The sequence below is a fragment of the Drosophila pseudoobscura genome, chromosome X (genome assembly GCF_009870125.1).
Source record: "Drosophila pseudoobscura strain MV-25-SWS-2005 chromosome X, UCI_Dpse_MV25, whole genome shotgun sequence".
Classification (NCBI taxonomy): Eukaryota; Metazoa; Arthropoda; class Insecta; order Diptera; family Drosophilidae; genus Drosophila; species Drosophila pseudoobscura.
In genome coordinates this window covers 59918333-59937597 of record NC_046683.1, presented here as the reverse complement: position 1 = coordinate 59937597, position 19265 = coordinate 59918333, and the positions used below count along the sequence as shown (strand labels likewise).

The 19265-nt window shown below is 46.1% G+C and overlaps 4 protein-coding genes across 4 annotated transcripts; 1 reads left to right on the top strand and 3 right to left on the bottom strand.

Annotated features, from left to right (window-relative positions):
* Positions 1-1183: 1183 nt before the first annotated feature.
* On the bottom strand, positions 1184-2869 carry Tektin-C (Tektin C). Its single transcript, XM_001352677.4, has 3 exons — positions 2545-2869; positions 1971-2483; positions 1184-1895 (listed from the first exon to the last, which is right to left on the bottom strand). Exons 1-3 carry the CDS (start codon positions 2715-2717, stop codon positions 1316-1318), a joined length of 1266 nt encoding a protein of 421 aa, XP_001352713.1. The 5' UTR covers positions 2718-2869; the 3' UTR covers positions 1184-1315.
* A 1848-nt stretch (positions 2870-4717) lies between these two features.
* Positions 4718-17571, bottom strand: S6k (Ribosomal protein S6 kinase). Its single transcript, XM_001352675.4, has 10 exons — positions 16922-17571; positions 14781-14821; positions 13985-14111; positions 13792-13923; positions 13584-13717; positions 13320-13511; positions 13144-13234; positions 12809-13057; positions 12612-12719; positions 4718-7076 (listed from the first exon to the last, which is right to left on the bottom strand). Exons 1-10 carry the CDS (start codon positions 17018-17020, stop codon positions 6786-6788), a joined length of 1464 nt encoding a protein of 487 aa, XP_001352711.1. The 5' UTR covers positions 17021-17571; the 3' UTR covers positions 4718-6785.
* LOC4812002 (uncharacterized) lies at positions 8464-12443 on the top strand. The gene is made up of 3 exons (XM_001352676.4): positions 8464-9782; positions 10877-12070; positions 12136-12443. Exons 1-3 carry the CDS (start codon positions 9461-9463, stop codon positions 12303-12305), a joined length of 1686 nt encoding a protein of 561 aa, XP_001352712.3. The 5' UTR covers positions 8464-9460; the 3' UTR covers positions 12306-12443.
* Positions 17572-17705: 134 nt separating the features above from the next.
* LOC6900087 (regulator of chromosome condensation-like) lies at positions 17706-19252 on the bottom strand. Its single transcript, XM_033385585.1, has 2 exons — positions 18536-19252; positions 17706-18475 (listed from the first exon to the last, which is right to left on the bottom strand). Exons 1-2 carry the CDS (start codon positions 19173-19175, stop codon positions 17865-17867), a joined length of 1251 nt encoding a protein of 416 aa, XP_033241476.1. The 5' UTR covers positions 19176-19252; the 3' UTR covers positions 17706-17864.
* Between the last annotated feature and the right edge of the window lie 13 nt (positions 19253-19265).

Below are 19265 nucleotides of genomic sequence, written 5' to 3'. Positions count from 1 at the left end.
GCTGCCGTATTGCAGAGATATAGCGTGCAGAAGAAACCAGTATTTTCATGATATGTCAATCTTCGGAAGGCTATATCTCATACAAATAGAGCCCGATCGGTGAAGGACCTACTTTCCCAGGATCGCGAGTATCCAGACTGTCGAACGGCATCAAAGTCTCGACTACGAAAATGAGGCCGATTTTTGGCAAATTTAATGATGGTTACATCATGATTTTTTGCGAAAATCGTGAAAAAGTGGATGGCCCTTTTTCTGGTGTCAATCGGTTATCAGGACTCTCCCGATCACGGAGAGCCGTGCCGCTCCCAGATCGGCTGCCGTTTAGCAGAGATATAGCGTGCAGAAGAAACCAGTATTTTCATGATATGTCAATCTTCGGAAGGCTATATCTCATACAAATAGAGCCCGATCGGTGAAGGACCTACTTTCCCAGGATCGCGAGTATCCAGACTGTCGAACGGCATCAAAGTCTCGACTACGAAAATGAGGCCGATTTTTGGCAAATTTAATGATGTAACCATCATGATTTTTTGCGAAAATCGTGAAAAAGTGGATGTCCCTTTTTCTGGTGGCAGTCGATTGGCAGGACTCTCCCGATCACGGAGAGACGTGCCGCTCCCAGATCGGCTACCGTATTTCAGAGATATAAGAAAAAAACAGTCTCTAAATGACACGCAAATCCGATTTTTCGGAAGGCTATATTTTAGACAAATACGGCCAGATCGGTGAAGGACCCACTTTCCCAGGACAAGTGGCACAGGACACGGAAAAGTGAAGGTTAAGGCTTTGGGCCACTATTCCGTGGAAATATATTATGAAATATGCTTTCAAGAGGAATGAACAATTCGCAATCTTTATTGGAAGCTAGATCATTGATTTTCAATTAACTTTCAACAGGGTTCCCCAGTCATTGTCAAAAAATGCGTAGAATTTTTTCTGTGTTTTGTGTAATTTTGCAAAGGGACGTCAACAAGTGCGCACAGCATATATGTACCTCTCGCTCTCACTGCATGCTTTTCCCATAAAGCTATCTCTGTTTTTGCAATTATTCAGTTAACAGAGTCTTATGTCACATTAATCCAGATGTCATACTCAAAACTTCACGTCCAACCGATACAAGTGTAGGCGAAATAATACCAAAGAAATACCTACTTTAAAATTGTAATTCAAATTTCTTTGTTGATTCTAGCTTGAAATCGAAAGTGAATTTCAATTTATTAATTAATTTTGAATTGAACACGAAATGCGTATGCATATAATTTGATTAATAGTTGTTTGTGTATATGTGGCTGGACTACTAGTGGAAGATGGTTGCCTAGAACGATTGGTATTTAAGTGCCTGGCGTAAGGTCATGCAATCCACCTCGTCGATCTTGCAAGTGTTCGCCTTTATATTTATCTCCTCTTCCTGCATGACCTGGACATGCATCAAGTAACGCATTGATGCCTTGTTCTCGTTCAGCTTCTGATTCAGCTTGCAGACGGAGGCCTTCAGGGCCTGCAACTCGTTGTAGAGCGCATCCTGGACCATGTCGCAAGTCAGCTCCAGTCCCGGGCGATGGGCGCGATTGCTGAGTCGCGTCTGACAGAGAGTAATGGCGCGCTGCTTGTCCATCATCTCCTTCTCCAGATCGGTCATGTTGCGCTGCACCTGGTGAATGTGGTCCATGGTGTCCTTGTGCTTGTTCTCCAGGCACTGCTTCACGTGCTTCGTCTCAGCAATGCGCCGCTCGAAGGCTTCGTTAGTGCGGTCCGTCTGGTTCTGCATGTCCTCGCAGACCTGCTTTAGAAGCAGATCAATGTAGGCGCGCAGCTGGCCGGCCGAGACCAGGGCCTTGGCATTGGCCTCCAGGTTCTCGTAGGTCTGTGCCTGCCATTCGGTCAAGGAGAATTGGCTGGGAAATAAATCAAAGGGAATACAGAAACCCTACTGATTAGTGATTAAACTGATTAGTGGTAACGTAACCTACCAGTGCGACTTGGATAAGTCCTGACCCTTGCCGAGGTCATGCTGGAACTCCTTCAGCTTGAGATTCTTCTCATCAATGGCCAGAGATTTGTCCTTGGCGGCCAGATCCTGGTCCAGCAGATAGATAGCTGCGCGTAGCTTGCGAATCTGCTCCTCGGCCTCTTTTAGAGCGGCATCGGCTAGCCCCTGACAGCCCTTGATCACCTTCAGCTCGCGGCGCAGCGAGCGATCCACCTCATCATCGCAAAGATCGACCCCGATGCGGCCCTCGCGAAGAATCAGGCACTGCTTGCAAATGGCTAGAGACTTCTCCTTAAGGAACTCGATGGCATTCAGCACCCTATTGCGATATGTGTTCAGGGCCTCGTCCTCCAGCATGGCCGTCTTCTTCTGGCGATTCAGTTCGTCCACCAGGAAGCGGATCTCGCTGGTGCGCTCGCGCATGTGGTGCTCTACTTCGCGCTGCCAGTTCTTGGTGGTGTCCTTCGTCTCGTCAACCACGCGACGCGATTCCCTGGGTTGGGAAAAAGTTGTGGAAATGGCATTCCATCCCTAAAGATACTAAAGATACTCACTCGACAATGCGCTCGGCCAGCTTCTCCTGGTCGCAGGTAATCCTAAACTTGATCTTGTTGTTGTAGTCCCAGTCCTCCTCGGAGTAGCGGGGCGGGCACTTGGCCACGGGACCCAGATGCTTGCCTGCCAACTGCATGCCAGTGATGCGACGTGCCTTCAGATTGGGCAACATGGTGAACGATGCTCTGTGCAGCAAAGATTGCGTAAGAAATATAGTTGATTGTTCGCTTTATGAAATTTTTTTGCAACTTTTGATTGAGAATAGGTTTTGGGGGACTACGATTACAGTAATAAGGATATGACAACAATATTCGAATCGATTCGACTGCCTTTAACTGGCACACTTTGTTTCTGAGAAAGAAAAAAATCTGTACCTGCCTGAATCTGATTCTGAGTCGGACTAGACTCTCGACTCGACTTGCAATTGGGTTCCTAGTCTCTCCCACGGGGTTCGTTAAATCGATTCATGCTAAGGAATTTACGGTTGCCTAGCGGTATTTATTGTTATGTTGCCCCTGCCCATACCCCATACCCCAGGTCCCAGCTGCTCCTCCTTGTCTCTGGAGAAGAAGTCATGCAGCTATTGCGCTTGTGCCGTGTGTCACCTGGCAGTCACTCCACTGAATTTGGCACAGAAGGAAACGCAACCAAGAAGCGAACGAGCCTCCCAGCCGGGGGCCTAGTCCTGTTCCTTGTGGTCTCGTCTTACAGCATGTTTATAAATAGGTTTATACCTGTGACGCCGCCATCGGAGTAGGTACGGACCCCCAAACCCATAGAGAGCCTTGGGGCCTTCTCCTGCTGCTCCTATTGATCGATTTATGCTAACATACTTTCGCTTTTGCTGATTTTCGCTTCGGTTTTTGGCAGTTTCTTGATACTTTGCACATGATTGCAAAGTTTTTGGCATTAATTATGCTAATCAATGGACATTGCGTGACTTGCTGCGATGGGCGTGGCTAAAAAAAAACCCCTGTCAATGATAATTTATTTGATTTACCATTTCAACTAGCCAAGCAGCTTTGGAGCCTAAGAATGGGTGATTTAAAAAGCATAATGGAGTTTAAAGTTTTGAGTTGTTCCTCACAGTTGTCCTTAAACTAGGCCACCTTGACAATTTTATGACCACTATCAATCCCCCCAAAAAGCAAGCAGTCTATCTTGTTTGTTTTTTTTTTTTGTAAAATTAAGTTTTAATATATTACGATACACATTTGCATATACATATACATCATATACATATATCCGTACTATATACGCATTGCTCTTACAGCTGAATGTACAATTTAATTAACTAGGATCGGATCTCTTGATCGCATGTTCTTCATTACTCTTTTATTTTTATGTTATGTTTCACTTTTTGGATTTCCTTGTTTCGGGTTTCGTTTGGCTTTAACGATCTATGGCTTGTGGAGGCGTTTCCAGAACTCTTTCTTTCGTCTGCTCTGCTATTATTATTTTGGTAATGTATGCAATTAGACATCTACATCCACATCCACTACAAACTGTCGTGTCTGTTTTCGTTATGGTTTATTAACAGTGAACTTTGAAATTCTATTCTCCTCTTTGGAGTACTCTTCTTGCTAGTCAACCACTAAGTACATTGCTTGCAGTTGGTTAATTACACGGTTCATTTCATCTGGACTGTACAGATCTGCTTAGTTATTGTATGCTATGCTGATGCTACTATTGAACCCCGGCAGCGCCAGAATAGTGAATAGGTCTCCCAAGGGCGATCGACAATTGTTTTACTTGGCTATCTACGAATACGAACTGTGGTTGCTCTCTCCCTCTTTCTCTCTCTCTCTGTGTCTCTTTCTCTATGCCTATCTCGCTCTTTATCGTTTTCTGTTTCTTTCTCTGTTGCTCTTAGGTTTCGCCCTTGGTTCGGGTCTTGTTTAAATTCTTTAAATTTGCAATTTGTTATTATTTGTATTTGTTATTTATTGTAATTGGTAATTTGTTGCTAGTTTGTGGTTGCTTGTGGCTTCCTCTCGAGTGTAGGCAGTGTTTCGTCATTCTTGATTATTTTTTCGATAGTTAATTCTTCCTGGTTTGCTCTTTTATATTACACATTTCATTTCTTAGCTTTAGCACATTGTTTTTTCAGAGAAAGCTACTTATCCCCTTCTACGGGTGTGCCCTCCCTTCTTCTTATACAACATACCTATGTATATAGAAAAAAAAAGATTGTTTAATGAAATACAAAATATGTAGTACATTTAGCAGTAAACAAAACCAAAACACACAAGTAAATAAGTTGTACAATGAATAAAATATATGTATTTATATATACTCGTACTTGATTTGCATTATTAATGTATCTTCATACAAATATCTCTGCTTTCCTCTCTCTATCTCTCTCTCCATCTCTCTCCTTTCTGATTCCTTATTATTATCTTTTAATAGTTTTCATTTTCTGTACTTTAGTTGGTAGTTTTCATCATTTGTTAAGTTCTTTATTCGCTTCGCTTCACTTCGCACTTTGCACCCCGCACTCTGCACTTCCTGCTCCCTTTTTATCAGCTGCTTGTAACAAAAATAATTGCTTCTGAGGTATTTACTTTTAGTTTATATAAATATTCTTTCATAACCATTATAAGTAATGTTTTAGGTTTTAGTTGCTTTCGTTTTCAATAGTTTTTCGTTTCCTTTTTTTTTCTTTTGGGTTTATTTCTGTTTTTTTTTTTTGTTTTGTTTTCGTTTTGTTTAATTTTATTTTATTTTGTAGTTGTCTTGTCTTTTTAAACAATTCAAAGCACCTTTTGATTATATTTGACATCGTAATTTTCGTTATCTTTTTCTTTATAGTATATATTTCATTTTTACTCTCTTCATTTTCATGCAAAGAAAAGAAAACATAAACGATGGTTCAGATGGAAAATAAAGGGGGGAAACACAACTGAAAACAGAATATAATCAAAGTACATAATTCGTATAATCTATTGTTCTTAGATCTCCTCTCTGGATCTACATTTATTGTGGCAGCGTTTAGCTTCTCAGTACGCGTTATTCATTTCAGTTTAGGCTTTTGTTTCGGTTTTTGTTTCATTTTAGTTTAGTTTATATTGAATGTTGAACATATTCAGATATGGAACCAATTCAATTCCTGGCGGGATGCAACAAAAGAGTAGAGCTCCAAATATAAATATAAATTGGCTATGCGAGAAAGTTATTCCCAAAGTCGGGGGACACTTTTCATGGTGCTGTGGAAACCTTTTCATACGTACATTAATGGTTTCTATGGTTTATTCTTTAATATTCTAGTTTACTTTATAATTTACATTTCATTTTCATTTGAATTTGTGTTGCCTGCTACGTTGCAGTCGAAGTTGCGGTTGCTGTGGCTGTCCCAAAAACTAACGTCGCCTATCGTCCCTACATGCCTATGCCTACCGAATATATATTGTATGTTCGTAACTGACAAAAACAAGGACTGCTCCTGGACAACAATCAATCATGAGTAGGGATTGGAGGCTTTCGTAATTACATCTGTTGCTTATCGGGGAAACTAAATGATATATTAGGATAGGCCCGGCCCTGGGTTGCAACTGGGTTTGGGAGTTTGTGGTTGAGGTTTACGTTGAGGGAACGTCGCCCAAACACGGCACGTTTTTATGTAATATATTTTACATTAAGATCTACATCTCGAATACAGAACTTCCTTAGCTTAACGGTGTCTGTTGTCTGTTGTAGCGGGTTAAGGTTAAATATGGGTAAAATAAAATGAAAGTGTTGCGTGTACATTTGAACTAAATTGTATAGACCATTTTTTCCTATGTAAAATATAAGTGTAGAGTGTAGTATGATATTTATACATAAACACGGATAAGTTTCGGCTGCTTGCGAACGCTCTCTATCTCTCTAGGTGTGTATATAGAATAGCTATAGCATGTGTCTGCGTGTAGCTCGCCGACTTTAGTAGTAGTACCTAAATGTAGTTAGTATCCAAAAAGAACGCTCTCCTTGCCTCATTGTCCCTCCTTATCATCATTCTAATCACAGCGCGATCCTTGCGCGCTCTCTTTAACAAAAACAACACCCCACGCACACCCATGCTGTGTGCTCTTGCTCGTACTGCTCCTTCTGCTCGTCCTCCTGCTTACTCCGAATCCGCATCCGAATCCGAATCCAAATCCACTTTCCATATACGTCATAGTACTAACTGTCAATTTCTGATGGGAAGGGGGGAAGTTGTGGTGGGATGGGATGTTCTGCTGGGCGCCTGCTCCACCTCCACCTAGACCATCGGCAATCCCTGCTGCACATCCATCATCTCGTCCTGCGCCGGTGATGGGCGCGGTGCGAACGGCTGCATGTGGTGGGGCGGCGTGGCCCGAGCGAACATCGTGGAGCGCTGCATGGCCATGGGGCCGTGGGCGTTGGGTCCCACCATCCCACTGGCGGACGGAAACTGCAAGCGGAAGCTGCTGTCCGGATGCTGTCGGGGTGTGCGTCGAGGGGAGCGCGCCGGCATGCGATTTGCCCGATGCATGTCCTCCAGTATCGAGGGCGCTACGTAGGTGAAACCCTGCAAAGAAAACGATCAAGACTGTTATTAGTTTGCCATTCTTCCAATTCGCCCCATTCCGCCCGACGCCCAACATCCAACTCCTACCTGACCCACTTGTCCCGTCATGTGCGCAATTCGAATCGGATCATGCATTACTCATTGCCCAGAGCCAGAGCCAGACCCAAAACCCGAACCGATCCGATCCGACCCGGGGCCGGTCTCTCCTGTCTTGCATACTAATCACAACCGCCCGCCCGCCTGGGCAGCAGGGATTATGCAAGGCGGTCGGACAACTGCTGAGCTGTGCTGCGGCTGCTGCTGCCGTCTCTCCATGTAATACACTTTACATAATTTTTCCAGCCAAAATGCCAGAGAGAGACACATTAATTAAATATATGTTTTGACGAAATCCAGCAATATCAGCAGCAGCCGCGACAAATGCAATAAAATAATTAAAAGCAAACCAAAATCAAAACACCGCCAGTACCGCCGGCTGCTTTGTGTGAATTCCCCTGGCACGGAGGCTGGACACAAAATGCGTGACGCCAAAGTTAGAGCCGTGAGAGAGGTTGCAGGTGGCTGCTGGGGGCACGGGTTGAGAAGGGGCGGAAGCTACTGTTATTGCGGTGGTTCGGTGGCAATCGCCGCCGACAGGTGAAATGTACGTGAGAGAGCGGGGCCGCTAATTGGAGCCGCGATCGCGCGGGGTGACGGTGACCCACTAAAGAAGCATAATTCGATGTGCGGTGCGCGAGGCATTGAGAAAGTTTACACTAATAATTATCCGTAATAAAGTTCTAATTGAATCCAATCCCAGATCTGCCGTTGATGAGGTGCAAATTGAATACAGTTTTAGAAGCTGTCTAACTGATTTAAGAATGATTTGGATCCATTTAACATTTCTAAGCAATTAAAAAAAATTTTTAGATGAATGCGAATGAAAATCGGAAAGACTAGTAGACATCAAACTGTAAGATAAAGATAAAGATACACTGCTTGTGTATTTCTTGCTCATAGAATTCCAGTTATCATTAAACTATTAAAGACCACAATTCTCATCCAGATTTTAGCCATATTCCAAACACTTTCGTCTCTCTAATGGCTGAAAACCCGTAATTGAGCAATATTTAACTTCATATTTAGCCTACTAATCCCATAAGCCCATAACCAAAACAAACTTTACACAGCTTACAAACGAAGCCCCCAAAAAGGCCGAACGAAAGCAGCTCAAGGGTCGTTCGACTTTTGGGCTATACGGCATACGGCTGTACGATTCGTACTCCTCTACGAGCATACTCTCGCATATGATGTTTGTAAACAAAATAAAACAAAAGCAAGTTGTGCTGCTCTGCAGGGGGCTGGGTATAGGCAGGGGCAAGCAATTGGCTTGGCATGCAATGCAGGCGCGCAAAATAAGCAGAGCGGAGTCCAAACTGACTCGACTCGATTCGACTCAACTCTCCTGCTTCTCGGCCAACGCTTGTGCCAGTCTCGCAGAAACGCTCAAAGCGTTCGGACACCCAAGCTTAAAGCAGTAGCCACCAAAAGCGAAAGAAATACAGACAGACACAAAGACAGAAAGAAAGAGAGAGAAATACAGACAGGCAACTTGGAGTAACTTTCGTGCCTCGTGGTGGTAGAAAACCTGAGCTATAGCCGTATCTGTTGCTGGAGAAAGGCCTGGCCTGGCCTGAGCTGAGCTGAGCTGAGCTCATGGGCTGGTTTTGCATGGATTTTGCTTCATTTCACTAGGCCCCAAATGCGTTGACATTGATTCTGGGCCAATGTGCAGCCTCATCTGCAGTTCAGGGCTATCGGGCTGATTACCAATGCGATACGATATACGATGTAAGGGAAAAAGACAAGATTCAAGTTTAAACCTGTTAAAGGGCACACAAAAAACCAGCTGCGAGAGAAGTCTGGAGAGAGGAGAGTGGAGAGCACAGAGCACAGAGCAGGGAGAAACTCAAACAGCGCATGCGTGCACGTGCATGAGGCCACAAAGAGAGTGAGAGAGTGGTGTGCAGTCAGCTTTGGAACCGAAAATTGGGACAAGAACGAAGCAGTGCCCTCAGCTGATGTTCGCAGTGCTGCTGAAACTGTCCGAAGCTAGTAAAACTGTGCGCCGCATGCGGCGGAAGTGTCAACAGTGTCTGTCGAGTGAGATTGCGCAACTTCGACACCAAATAAAAGACATAAATGCGCTAACTAACCCACAATAAACAGAAAATGTGTAAGAAATCTATGTTGAAAATTGGCAAACTTACGAACTGTGTGAAATTAATAATAATAATATAACAAGCAACGACAACAAAGCCAACGCTTTGTTCGTGACTCTCAATAAAATAAAATAAACAAAAGTATAACAAAAATCGCAGCGCAAGGCAGGCAAAATTAAAAAAATGTCCAAGTTGTTGAATATAAATTCGCTTTCGTTGGTGCATTGCCTGGCGGCGTTGCTCTGTGTGGCGGCATCGCTGCCGCAAAACCAAAAACAGCGACAACTAGTGCCGCTGCAGCTGCAGCCCCAGCAGCAGCAGCAGCAAATGACGTCGACGCCAATTGTGGCAGGCGGCACTCCAGCATCAGCGCCAGTGCCAGTGCTAGTGCCAGATCTTTTGAATGCAACCGATGCGCCAGCTGGCGACTCCTTCGAACAGCAGCAGCCACAAAAACAAGCAACATTGCAGTTTCCACATATAACGGCATTAGATAAAGAAGTAGGTATGCATCACAAACAACAAAAACATTGGAGTAGCATAAACCAACAACGGATTTTGGATTTTACTCCTATTGCATACCCCACACTCACTCTGGAAGGGGTATAAGCGGACTGGGGGAGGGATTTGGAATAATATTTATATGTGCCCTGAACCAGCAGAGTAAATTGCAAACTTAAATAAACCCTAACGATAAGGTGCTTATGACCATTTGTCAACAAAGAAAATTTCAAATTAGATCCAATGAGATCTTAGAATTATCATCCTAAGGTGATATCTCGGTTAAAGTATCTCCGATTGTGAAAAGACTGATTTATCAGAGTAAATTCAATACAAAAACCAAATAAATTGATCCAAAATTATGCGTAATATACATAGTTCTGCTATACATATGATGGAACTATTTATGTATGTATTTCTAGGGCATACAAAATTCGGTTTTTACTAGATTTTATTCCATTTTCCCTAACATTTTTTCGGCTTGTATGTTCAAGTGAAATTTCCGACACGATTTACCTGAACGCGACTCCATCGTTTGGCGCCCCGCTCATTGCCATCCGATGGGCCTCTTGTGCGTATTTATATGGAACAGCGGTAGTCGGTGGCGTTCGAGCAGCGTTTAATTTCGCGAATTAGCCGTAACAGAAAAAAACGAGCGCGTTGGCTTAGTTTCTGGGTGGCAGCAAGGGCAAGGCGGAGTGCCAGTGCTAGTGCCAGTGCCAGTTGGTAGAGGGAAGTCAGGGGGCTAGCACCTCGCAGGCAGCAGGCAAGACGACTTTATGGCCGCACTTCATGTGTGAAAGTGAAATTTATTACACTTGAATTTGAAAACGAAAATCAGAGCTAGACCAGAGGCACAAAGCCGAAGCCAAAGCCAAAGCCAAAGCCAAAGAGTTGGCCGACACAGAGAGAGAGAGGAAGGAAGGAAGGTAGTAGGAGAAAAGTAGGCAGTAGGAGGGTGAGGTGGAGTGGAGTGGAGAAGGCCAATGGCCGTATGGGTTGGGTAATTTCATGATGCCTGCCCCAGCACCGGTGCTGGGCTAATTAAAAGCAAGTTAACTGAGGCAATCTCTGCTTCCATCTTCCATCTTATTGCAGTTGAACGCCTAATCAAGCAATGGGCGCCGATTGTGTGGCTGGCGCCGGAGGAGAAATTCATGCCACTGGGCGTGGAGGAGTTCCTGCAGCACGTCCATCCCATGGACAAGGACAGTAGCTTTCGGCCCGGGGTCCCCTTCAGTGAGTACTCGACCAAGTCACATCTGGTGACGAACGCCGAGATGCACGATCTGCTGGGGAATGAGCAGTCGTTTATCTATGGTAGGAATCCCAATGAGAAGCCAGTCCCCATCTATGGCGTGGTAACCATGTGTCCGGGTAGGCCGGAGCCAGTGATGGCTTCCATTTCCACGCCTCCACTGGCCAGCACACGAGGCCCCTACATTCCTGTCTCCATTGATCCCCTCGAGGAACGCAACGAGACCGTGAGGCGATCCTCGCGCTTGTTCCCCCTCTTCCAGCGGGTTAAGCGAGACGCAGAACACGACCTCAATGAGTACGAGGAGTTGGTGATGGTGGAGCCATCTCAAACCGATCCTCAGCCACAGCCACAGATGGAGTTGGAGCCTGAACCTGATAACAGCATTCCCGTAAACAATTTCATCGCCAATCTGGCGGATAATGTCAAGTTCAGTGGCGGAGCCGGTCCGGAGGATAACCTGGAGGAGGAGAACAGCATCGGGACGTCGCCCGAACACGAGGTGAATGCGGGACAGGGCAAGCTGCCAGGATTCCACGTCACCTACTGGATGTTCTATCCCTACAGCCAGGGAAAGACCATGTGCACCGTGAGTCTGGGTCCCCTCGGTCGGATCCCCTTCCCGGCTGTCTACGGCTATTGCCTGGGGCATCGCAAGGATATCGGCAGCCACGTGGGCGACTGGGAACACATGAGCCTCTACTTTAACGGGGATGCCGAGCCCCAGGCCATGTACGTGTCCGCGCACGATGCGGGTGCCTTCTACAGCTACAACCGGCTGACGGGCTCCTTCGAGTTCCGACGCCAGGAGACGCGCAAGGGCATCCTGCAGCGTCCAAATTTTCCCAAAACTGTCACCACATTCAAGAACCATCCGGTTCTGTTCGCAGCGAAGGGTTCGCATGGTCTCTGGACGGCCCCCGGTAAGCATAGATTCGTCAAAGTGGCTCGCCTCTATGATATCAATGGGTTCGGCACGCCCTGGAACACGTGGAAGTCTGTGGACATAAGCTACGAGAACATACGATCATATGGTAAGTGGATTCATTTGGATATTCTCTGTTTGGAACCAGTATTGATTGTTGCTCTGCTTTCTTAGGGCGTTCCCTTGTTCCTGATTGGCTTACGTATCGTGGGAAATGGGGAAATCCCAAGAGCAAGTGTCATCCCTTTCGACGCATCGGCCTCAACTTCTGCGAATTCACGGACGGACCAACGGGCATACCCCTGAAGGAACCCCACTTTCAATGCGGTGCCGACTATCACTGAGAAGAGAACTCCGTCCCCCCCTCTTTTTAGAATTAATCTAATCTTTAGTGTATAGTGAAGTATTTATTCTGAAAAACCATCCAAAAATCGATCCCCTAGATGATTAAAAATGAAGCAAAACGTCAAATAATATTAATGGAAATTCAAATTAGAGGGAAAGCTTGAATCATTTGCAACCTCTACTAGATATCAATCACTTGTTGATTGATTTTGATCATTATTTAAGGCATAAAAGGACCTCCCATCACTCCCTATCTACCACTGGAAGCTACACGATCCTCAGATATCAAATCTCAATCTACTTACTTGGAAAATTAAATTGGCACTTTCGCTCAGCGTTGTATCATCCGGTGAATCCACTGGAATTTGTCTTGTGAATCTCGTGTCAAACTGTGAGACATCATCCTCGCTTCGCTGTTTGGATCACGCAAGAGGGAGCAAAAATTAGCAATTGAATATCAGAGGATAATCGTCAACCGATCCAAGGAGGTACTTCAACATACCAGGAGTGGTTTTATGGGCGGTTCTAGACGCCTGGCCAGGACATCGTCCCAGTTGACGTGCTTGAAGAATGGATGTATTTGGACTGCCGCCGCGTCTTCGGGCCCGCTTCCAAGGCGCTGTGGCTCCTGGCGCTTCATGAGGCGACGCACCAGATCTCTGGCTTCGGGTGTGAGGTAGGCTGGCAGATTGAGCTTGGCTTTCAGAATGGTCTCGATGGTCTTCTTGCGGTTCTCGGCGGTAAAGGGCGGCTAGAAGAACAGTGCCACAGTGTTACAGATTGTTACATCAAAGAGGCCAAGGCAACGGCAAAATCGATGGCACGTGTTGCACTTACCACTCCTGTGAGCATGTCGAACATGAGGGCGCCCAGGGACCACCAATCGACGGCTTTGCCATGGCCACTTCTGGTTAGGATTTCAGGTGCCCTGCAAGTCAATGGGGAAACAGATTAATCTCGTTTTGAATACGACACGGCGCTAGATGAAGAAAAGGCTTGGCGGGCGCACGCACATGTACTCAATTGTGCCGCAGAAGGTGTGGGTGACAATACCCTCTTGTATGTGCTCCTTGCACAGGCCGAAATCTGTCAGCTTCACATGGCCCTGTGCGTCCAGCAATATGTTTTCGGGCTTCAGATCGCGATAGATGATTCCCAGTTTGTGTAGATGGCCCAGTGCCAATATGATTTCGCTCAGATAGAAGCTGCAATGCAATACGATTATGAGTATTATATGATATGAGTCTCCTTCTACGGATCTACTGATGGATATCTACCATGTGGTATCCTCCAGAAAGATGCCCTCGCGCTCCAAATGCATGAACAGCTCGCCACCGCTCAGATATTCAAGTATAAGATAAAGTTTTCCATCTGTTTGAAAGGCATAGACCAGCTCCACTATGAAGGGATGCTATAAAGAGCAAAAAGATATAGGATACGATGGTATTGCATTGATTATGGGGACTGGGGGACTGGGACTCCCACCTTGACGGCCTCCAGAATGTTGCGCTCGGCGCGTGTGTGCGCTGTGTCCTTCTGGTTCGTCACTATCGATGCCTTCTTGAGCACCTTCATGGCAAAGTATTTGTTGGCATCTCGTCCAGCGGTCTTGCGCACCTACAAAATTAAAGAGAATCGTTATTTGAAGAACATCTTGCTATAATAGGGAATAACTCACCTGAAATACTTTGCCGTAGCCACCTTTGCCAAGGACTTTCTTGAGCTCAAAGTCCTTGGGTCCCAGTTTGATTTTGCCCGGATTGACATTCTCCTCGGATAGCTGTATGGTCTCCTGACCCTCGGTGCTGTTTGGGCGAGAGAGAAAAGGGAGGGATTCACTGGTTAATTGTCTGCTGTACTCTGCTCTAACTCAGTGTGTGCTGCTTGCGTCGCTTGTCGTCGCGTCTGTCGCGTCGGTTAGCGTGGGAAAGGAGCAGCCCACGTGCTATAAATAAATCCCATCGGGCTGCACGCGCCAATCGTCACCTCCACTTATCCCCCCTCCCTAATAGGCGCCCCACCCTCCCAATACTATCGAGTGTTTTGCCGTGTGTCTTGTTTGCACGTTGCCCCTCCAACGATTGAAGAGGCGGGCGTCGGCGTCCCAGCTCATTGCCAGTCAATAGTCAATAGCAGTTGTAAACACTTCTGGGCCTGGGTCTGGGCATCGCTGTGGCAGGACTGTGTGTATATCGCGACTCGTTATCGCTATCTGGGAGTCACACAGGGTGGAGCACCGACCGTCTGGACGGGGATCAGGCTCTAAGCGGAATCAATCAGATGTTAGCCAGTCCAGTGCTTGTAAACAAGTCCCAAACTGATAATTGCCAATTAGGCTGCTCATTTGTCCTCCTGCCACCTTATCTACGTTTGTCCAGATGTCTCATCCAGAGAAACGGCGGAGAGGAGCCCAGCCCCCTCTCAGACAGTCACGTCCTCCTCTGTAGCAGCGACATAGCTTTGGCATTACTCACTCTTGGTGAAGATTAATACACAATTCCGGTTCTAGATCAACCTGCAAATGAGATGAGAGAGAGAGAGAGAGAGAAGCGTGAGATGACGACATATGAGAGAGCATACTCGTAGGAGGGAGCAACAATTAATCATAGTTATTACGAACTCCAACTCGAACTCGAACCCGAAACCCAAACACAGAAGGGAAAGCTGTGCATCATCCTAAACCAAGCTGAGATACTCTCGATCGATGGATGGGTCTCATGTTTCGTTTTGGGGAACCACAACCACAACCGGAACAGAACTTACTTTACTCGCGATTTATTATCTATTAAGCTTGTGGGGGTTTTTTCGATTTTAATTACTTGTTAATTAATTTTAGGGGTGTAACGTGATCTCGATTGGATAATTACTATTTGGGGGAGCCAATGTATTCAGTGTTGTGGAGATTTTTGCTTTTTTTAGAGTCGAATCTATAAATTGTACAACCCGCCTGACTATTCGATGCAACCCCAAGCGCCACAAGTTTATATTTAAACAAAAACAAAGGGCGATTCCGTTGGCTGAAGAGATCGGTTGCCTGGGGCCCCAGGCAGAGGCTCTCTCTGGAGTCTGTGACTATGAACCCAACAGATTTCTCCCTCTTTCTGATCTGCCTACACACACAAGCAGACATGCTCAAGGGGGAAAGAGAGCCACACATAGATACACTTTCTACACGCATACACCTTTTTCTTTAATGACAAACTAAATTTAGAACTCGGAACAATGCCAAATAATCTGCCGGCAATGCTGCTGCTGCTTCTGCTGCTGTGACGGCGGCTGCTGTTGCTGCTCCAACTGGGGAAGGCCACAGTTAGGGGCGGACTGGCGCTGGGGAGGGCAGCACGAGGAAAGCCAATAGCAGAAGGAGAAGCAGGAGCAGGGAAAGAGGCGTTGCCTGGCTCTCGTCATGCTTAAAATGTGTGTAGAATATGTATAATATTTTTGACTAAAGTTCAATTGAATGGTGGGTAGGGGAGGCGTCGCCAGCCAGTCAGCCAGCCAGCATGCAGCAACACATTAAAAACTGGTTCACCTCGTCAGCGCTGACGGTGAATTCCAATTAACGAATCCGTCATAATTTATAGTGTTCACACAAATTCGATAGATGGACGATATCTGTGGCAGGGGCCGAGAAGCCTGCCCCTTTTGGAGTAGAGTGTGGTGTGTGTGCGCTTGCGTAAATTACTTTTGACAGCACATCGTACAGGAAGGAGGGAGTATGATAAGAATCAGCAGTGATATGGTGGGGCGGGGGATCTACAAAGCTACAAACGTACAAAGGTAAGGCATTGCTCTGAATGCACTTCTGTACCTCCCTCATAGTTTACTGCACGCGCCAGCCCCATCATCGTTCGGCGTTTCTTGCTCACTTTTCGATTACACCTTATCGGCAAGCTAAGGTTTTTCTCATTTTCTAATTTTATATTACCCGCTGATAAGGAATTTCGTTGTCTAAGTGGAAGTTAGCCCCTCTCTGTGTCTGCCTCGCTCTCTGTGGCTCTATTTTTCTCACTCACAGTATTCCTGTGCTGTTTAAAGATTGAAAAAGAGAGGGAACTTCTCAAGTTGCGGCGGGGTAATTAGAACTGATTATTTTGAAGGACATTGGCTTTAGTATGGGCGGGGGCTTGCTTCGATTGCTCAATACCACGATCATAATGCTGTTTCATAAGGAGGGAATGGGTTTGGATTGGATTGGATTGGATGGCGGCATGGCATGGCGGCAAGGCGTGACACGGGTGTCTGGCCTGGGGGAATGTTCGTATATAATGAATGTGCATTATAATACATGCTGAATAATCTTGCTACTGCTACTTCTTCTGGCGCTGGAAGCAATGATGACGCCACATGCAAAGTGATGTGGACTTTTGCGCAGCAGATAAGCCAAATTCCTCAAAATGATGATGGTACTGGCAACTGGCACCGCTTTGTGGTGGAAATTGGAAGTGGAGACAGAGATGAGGCACAGACAGAGGCGTTTTCAGAGACAAAGCGAAAAGGTAAACAAAGAGGAAAATTCCTCCCCCATACAATGGTGTAAGGAAATTGCCTGAATGGCGGCTGCTGGTGAAATTTTTTCTGCGTAGTTTGATTATTTTCTGCGATTCGCCCTTACATCGTCCAGCTCGATCCTGTCGTCGTCGGAGTCGTGCGCCTTGTCGTCCTCGTGGAGCTCCAGGTCGAACAGCTCACTGGGATCGCTCACGTCCGCCATTTGTGTGCTGTTGGTGGCCGCTGCCGTGGTGTCGCTTAACTTAATGCTTCGTCACACAATAATTTGGCTCTGCCTTTGTGGCTTTTGCTTGGATAATTTGTTGCTGTTGCTGCTGCTGCTGCTACGGTTTCGGGTTCTTTGGGTGTACGGAATACGGAAAGAGCCCTAACTGGCAGACAGTGCTGCACGATTTTATTTTAGTTTCGGTTTGTTGGAACAAGCGGAGGGGCAGTTTTCGTGGCCCCGAAGGTTATTGTTTATTAGTTAATAGCAATACAAATACAAATATATACACACAGACGCACACGCTCACTAACACCGACGCACGCACCACGCACTTGTGCCACAAACGCACACACTGCGAGAACTTCCAACGCGCGCCTTTGCAATCTGCCTTGCAATTTATCAAATACGTAATTATTTGCAACTGCCTCTGGTCGCAATGTTTAATAATCAGCAATTAAAATGCACTTTTTCTTTGTTTGCGAGCGAACACGAGGTATAGGGTATATCGATAGCACTATCGATGCGTAGAAGCTTATCGCTTGTGGCTCACTATCGATGAATATATTTTCCCTATATCGATGGATGCCACTCTGCTTATTGTGGGGACTCATGAAATTGATTATGATTCAATCAAATCTGGAAATCAGGCCAACTTTTAGTCAAACAAACAACATATTGGTGTGCTGTCAAATTGTATCTATTTCTATGGTTTAGTCAGGTTTTTAAGTAGATATGTTTAGGTTTGGGTTCCTGCTTAGCAGACTTCAGTCTTTGCTTAGAGTATCTTCGGTTGAAATATGAGTCCTAGTTCCAGCCTTTGCTGGTGGTAAATATTAGTTTAGTCCCTCGGATCGGCCTCGACCAAAAACAGACTGTGCTTTTCTCCGCCGGATGCGAGCAGTATCTTCTTGTTTTGCATATGCTTGCTGCTGACTAGAACTGGCTCCAGTTCATCATCGCCATCGTTGACGCCCAGCTGGTTATTGGAGCCCATGCCCCAGGAATATAGCTTGCCGTAATCATCAATGGCATAGGAACAGAACTTTCCACAGCCCACATAGACAATGTTGTCGGACAGCTTCTTAACGCGCGTCAATATGGGCACCACGTCCTTGACATCGCCCAGACCCAAGCATCCATGCTCTGGCGAACCAACGGCAAAGCATTTCCGATTATTCAGTAGCAGCAGTGTGTGCTCACATCCACCAGCAATCTGCTTTATATTTTTTAGTTTAGTCGGCACCGGATAATTATAGTGGTCCGGCTCCGACACTGTTTCGTGGGCTAGCTGATTGCTATCGTTCAAACCCACGGCCCAGATAGTTCCCGTCTGCGATGTGCGTTCGCGTATGAACGTACCATGATCAGTTGCCCATATAGCCTCGAACGGCTTGGCGTGTTTGATAAATATCTGGTCCGGCCGAAGAAAATCCTGCTTGCCTCGGCGACCTGGTAAATGAACAAAATAGGTTATATATTTGAAAAGATTTTATTTGGGCAAAAACTAACCATCTCCGGGCAATGAACGCTCTGAAATGCGTCCGAGCTGGCCGTACTCGGCGCACCCCAGTGTATAGACCTTTCCGCTGGTGGTCAATATAACCAAGTGATCGGAGCCCGAGGCAATGCTACAGCAGACAGTTCCCGGCAAGAGATTAGTTGGTGTGCTCGTGTTGTCATCATTGTTTAGGCCCATGCTACCATGCGAGTGGAAGAACGATCCCCACGCATAGACGCTGCCGTCTTCCAGTAGGCAAGCCGAGTGCGAATCTCCCGCTGAAATGCACAGTGCTTTGCCCGGCAAATCAACCAAAGCGGGCAACGACTCGCTGCCGTCCGCACTGGTATCTCGCCCCAAGGCGCCCTCGTCGTTGCAGCCAAAGGAGTAGATATCGCCACTCTGCGTCAGCACCAGGCTATGCATGCCACCAGCGCAAATATCCACAGGATTCGGTATTCTATTCACTAGTGATAAGCGGTTCAGCTGCAAGACTAGCGAGCCCAGGCCCAGCTGCCCGGTGTAGCCCATGCCACATACCAGCACTCTGCCCACAGTCGCTCGCCTTTTGGGTAGCTCCAGGTTGCGCCTTTTAGCCCTAGTCGACATGGTGTCTGTCTCGCTGGCATATTTTTTAGTTATTTTCAACATATTAAATAAACATTAAAATTAGACGCGGGATTTCGATAATGGTTTAAATATATATCGATGTCACCGTACCGACACGACTCAAATATCGCA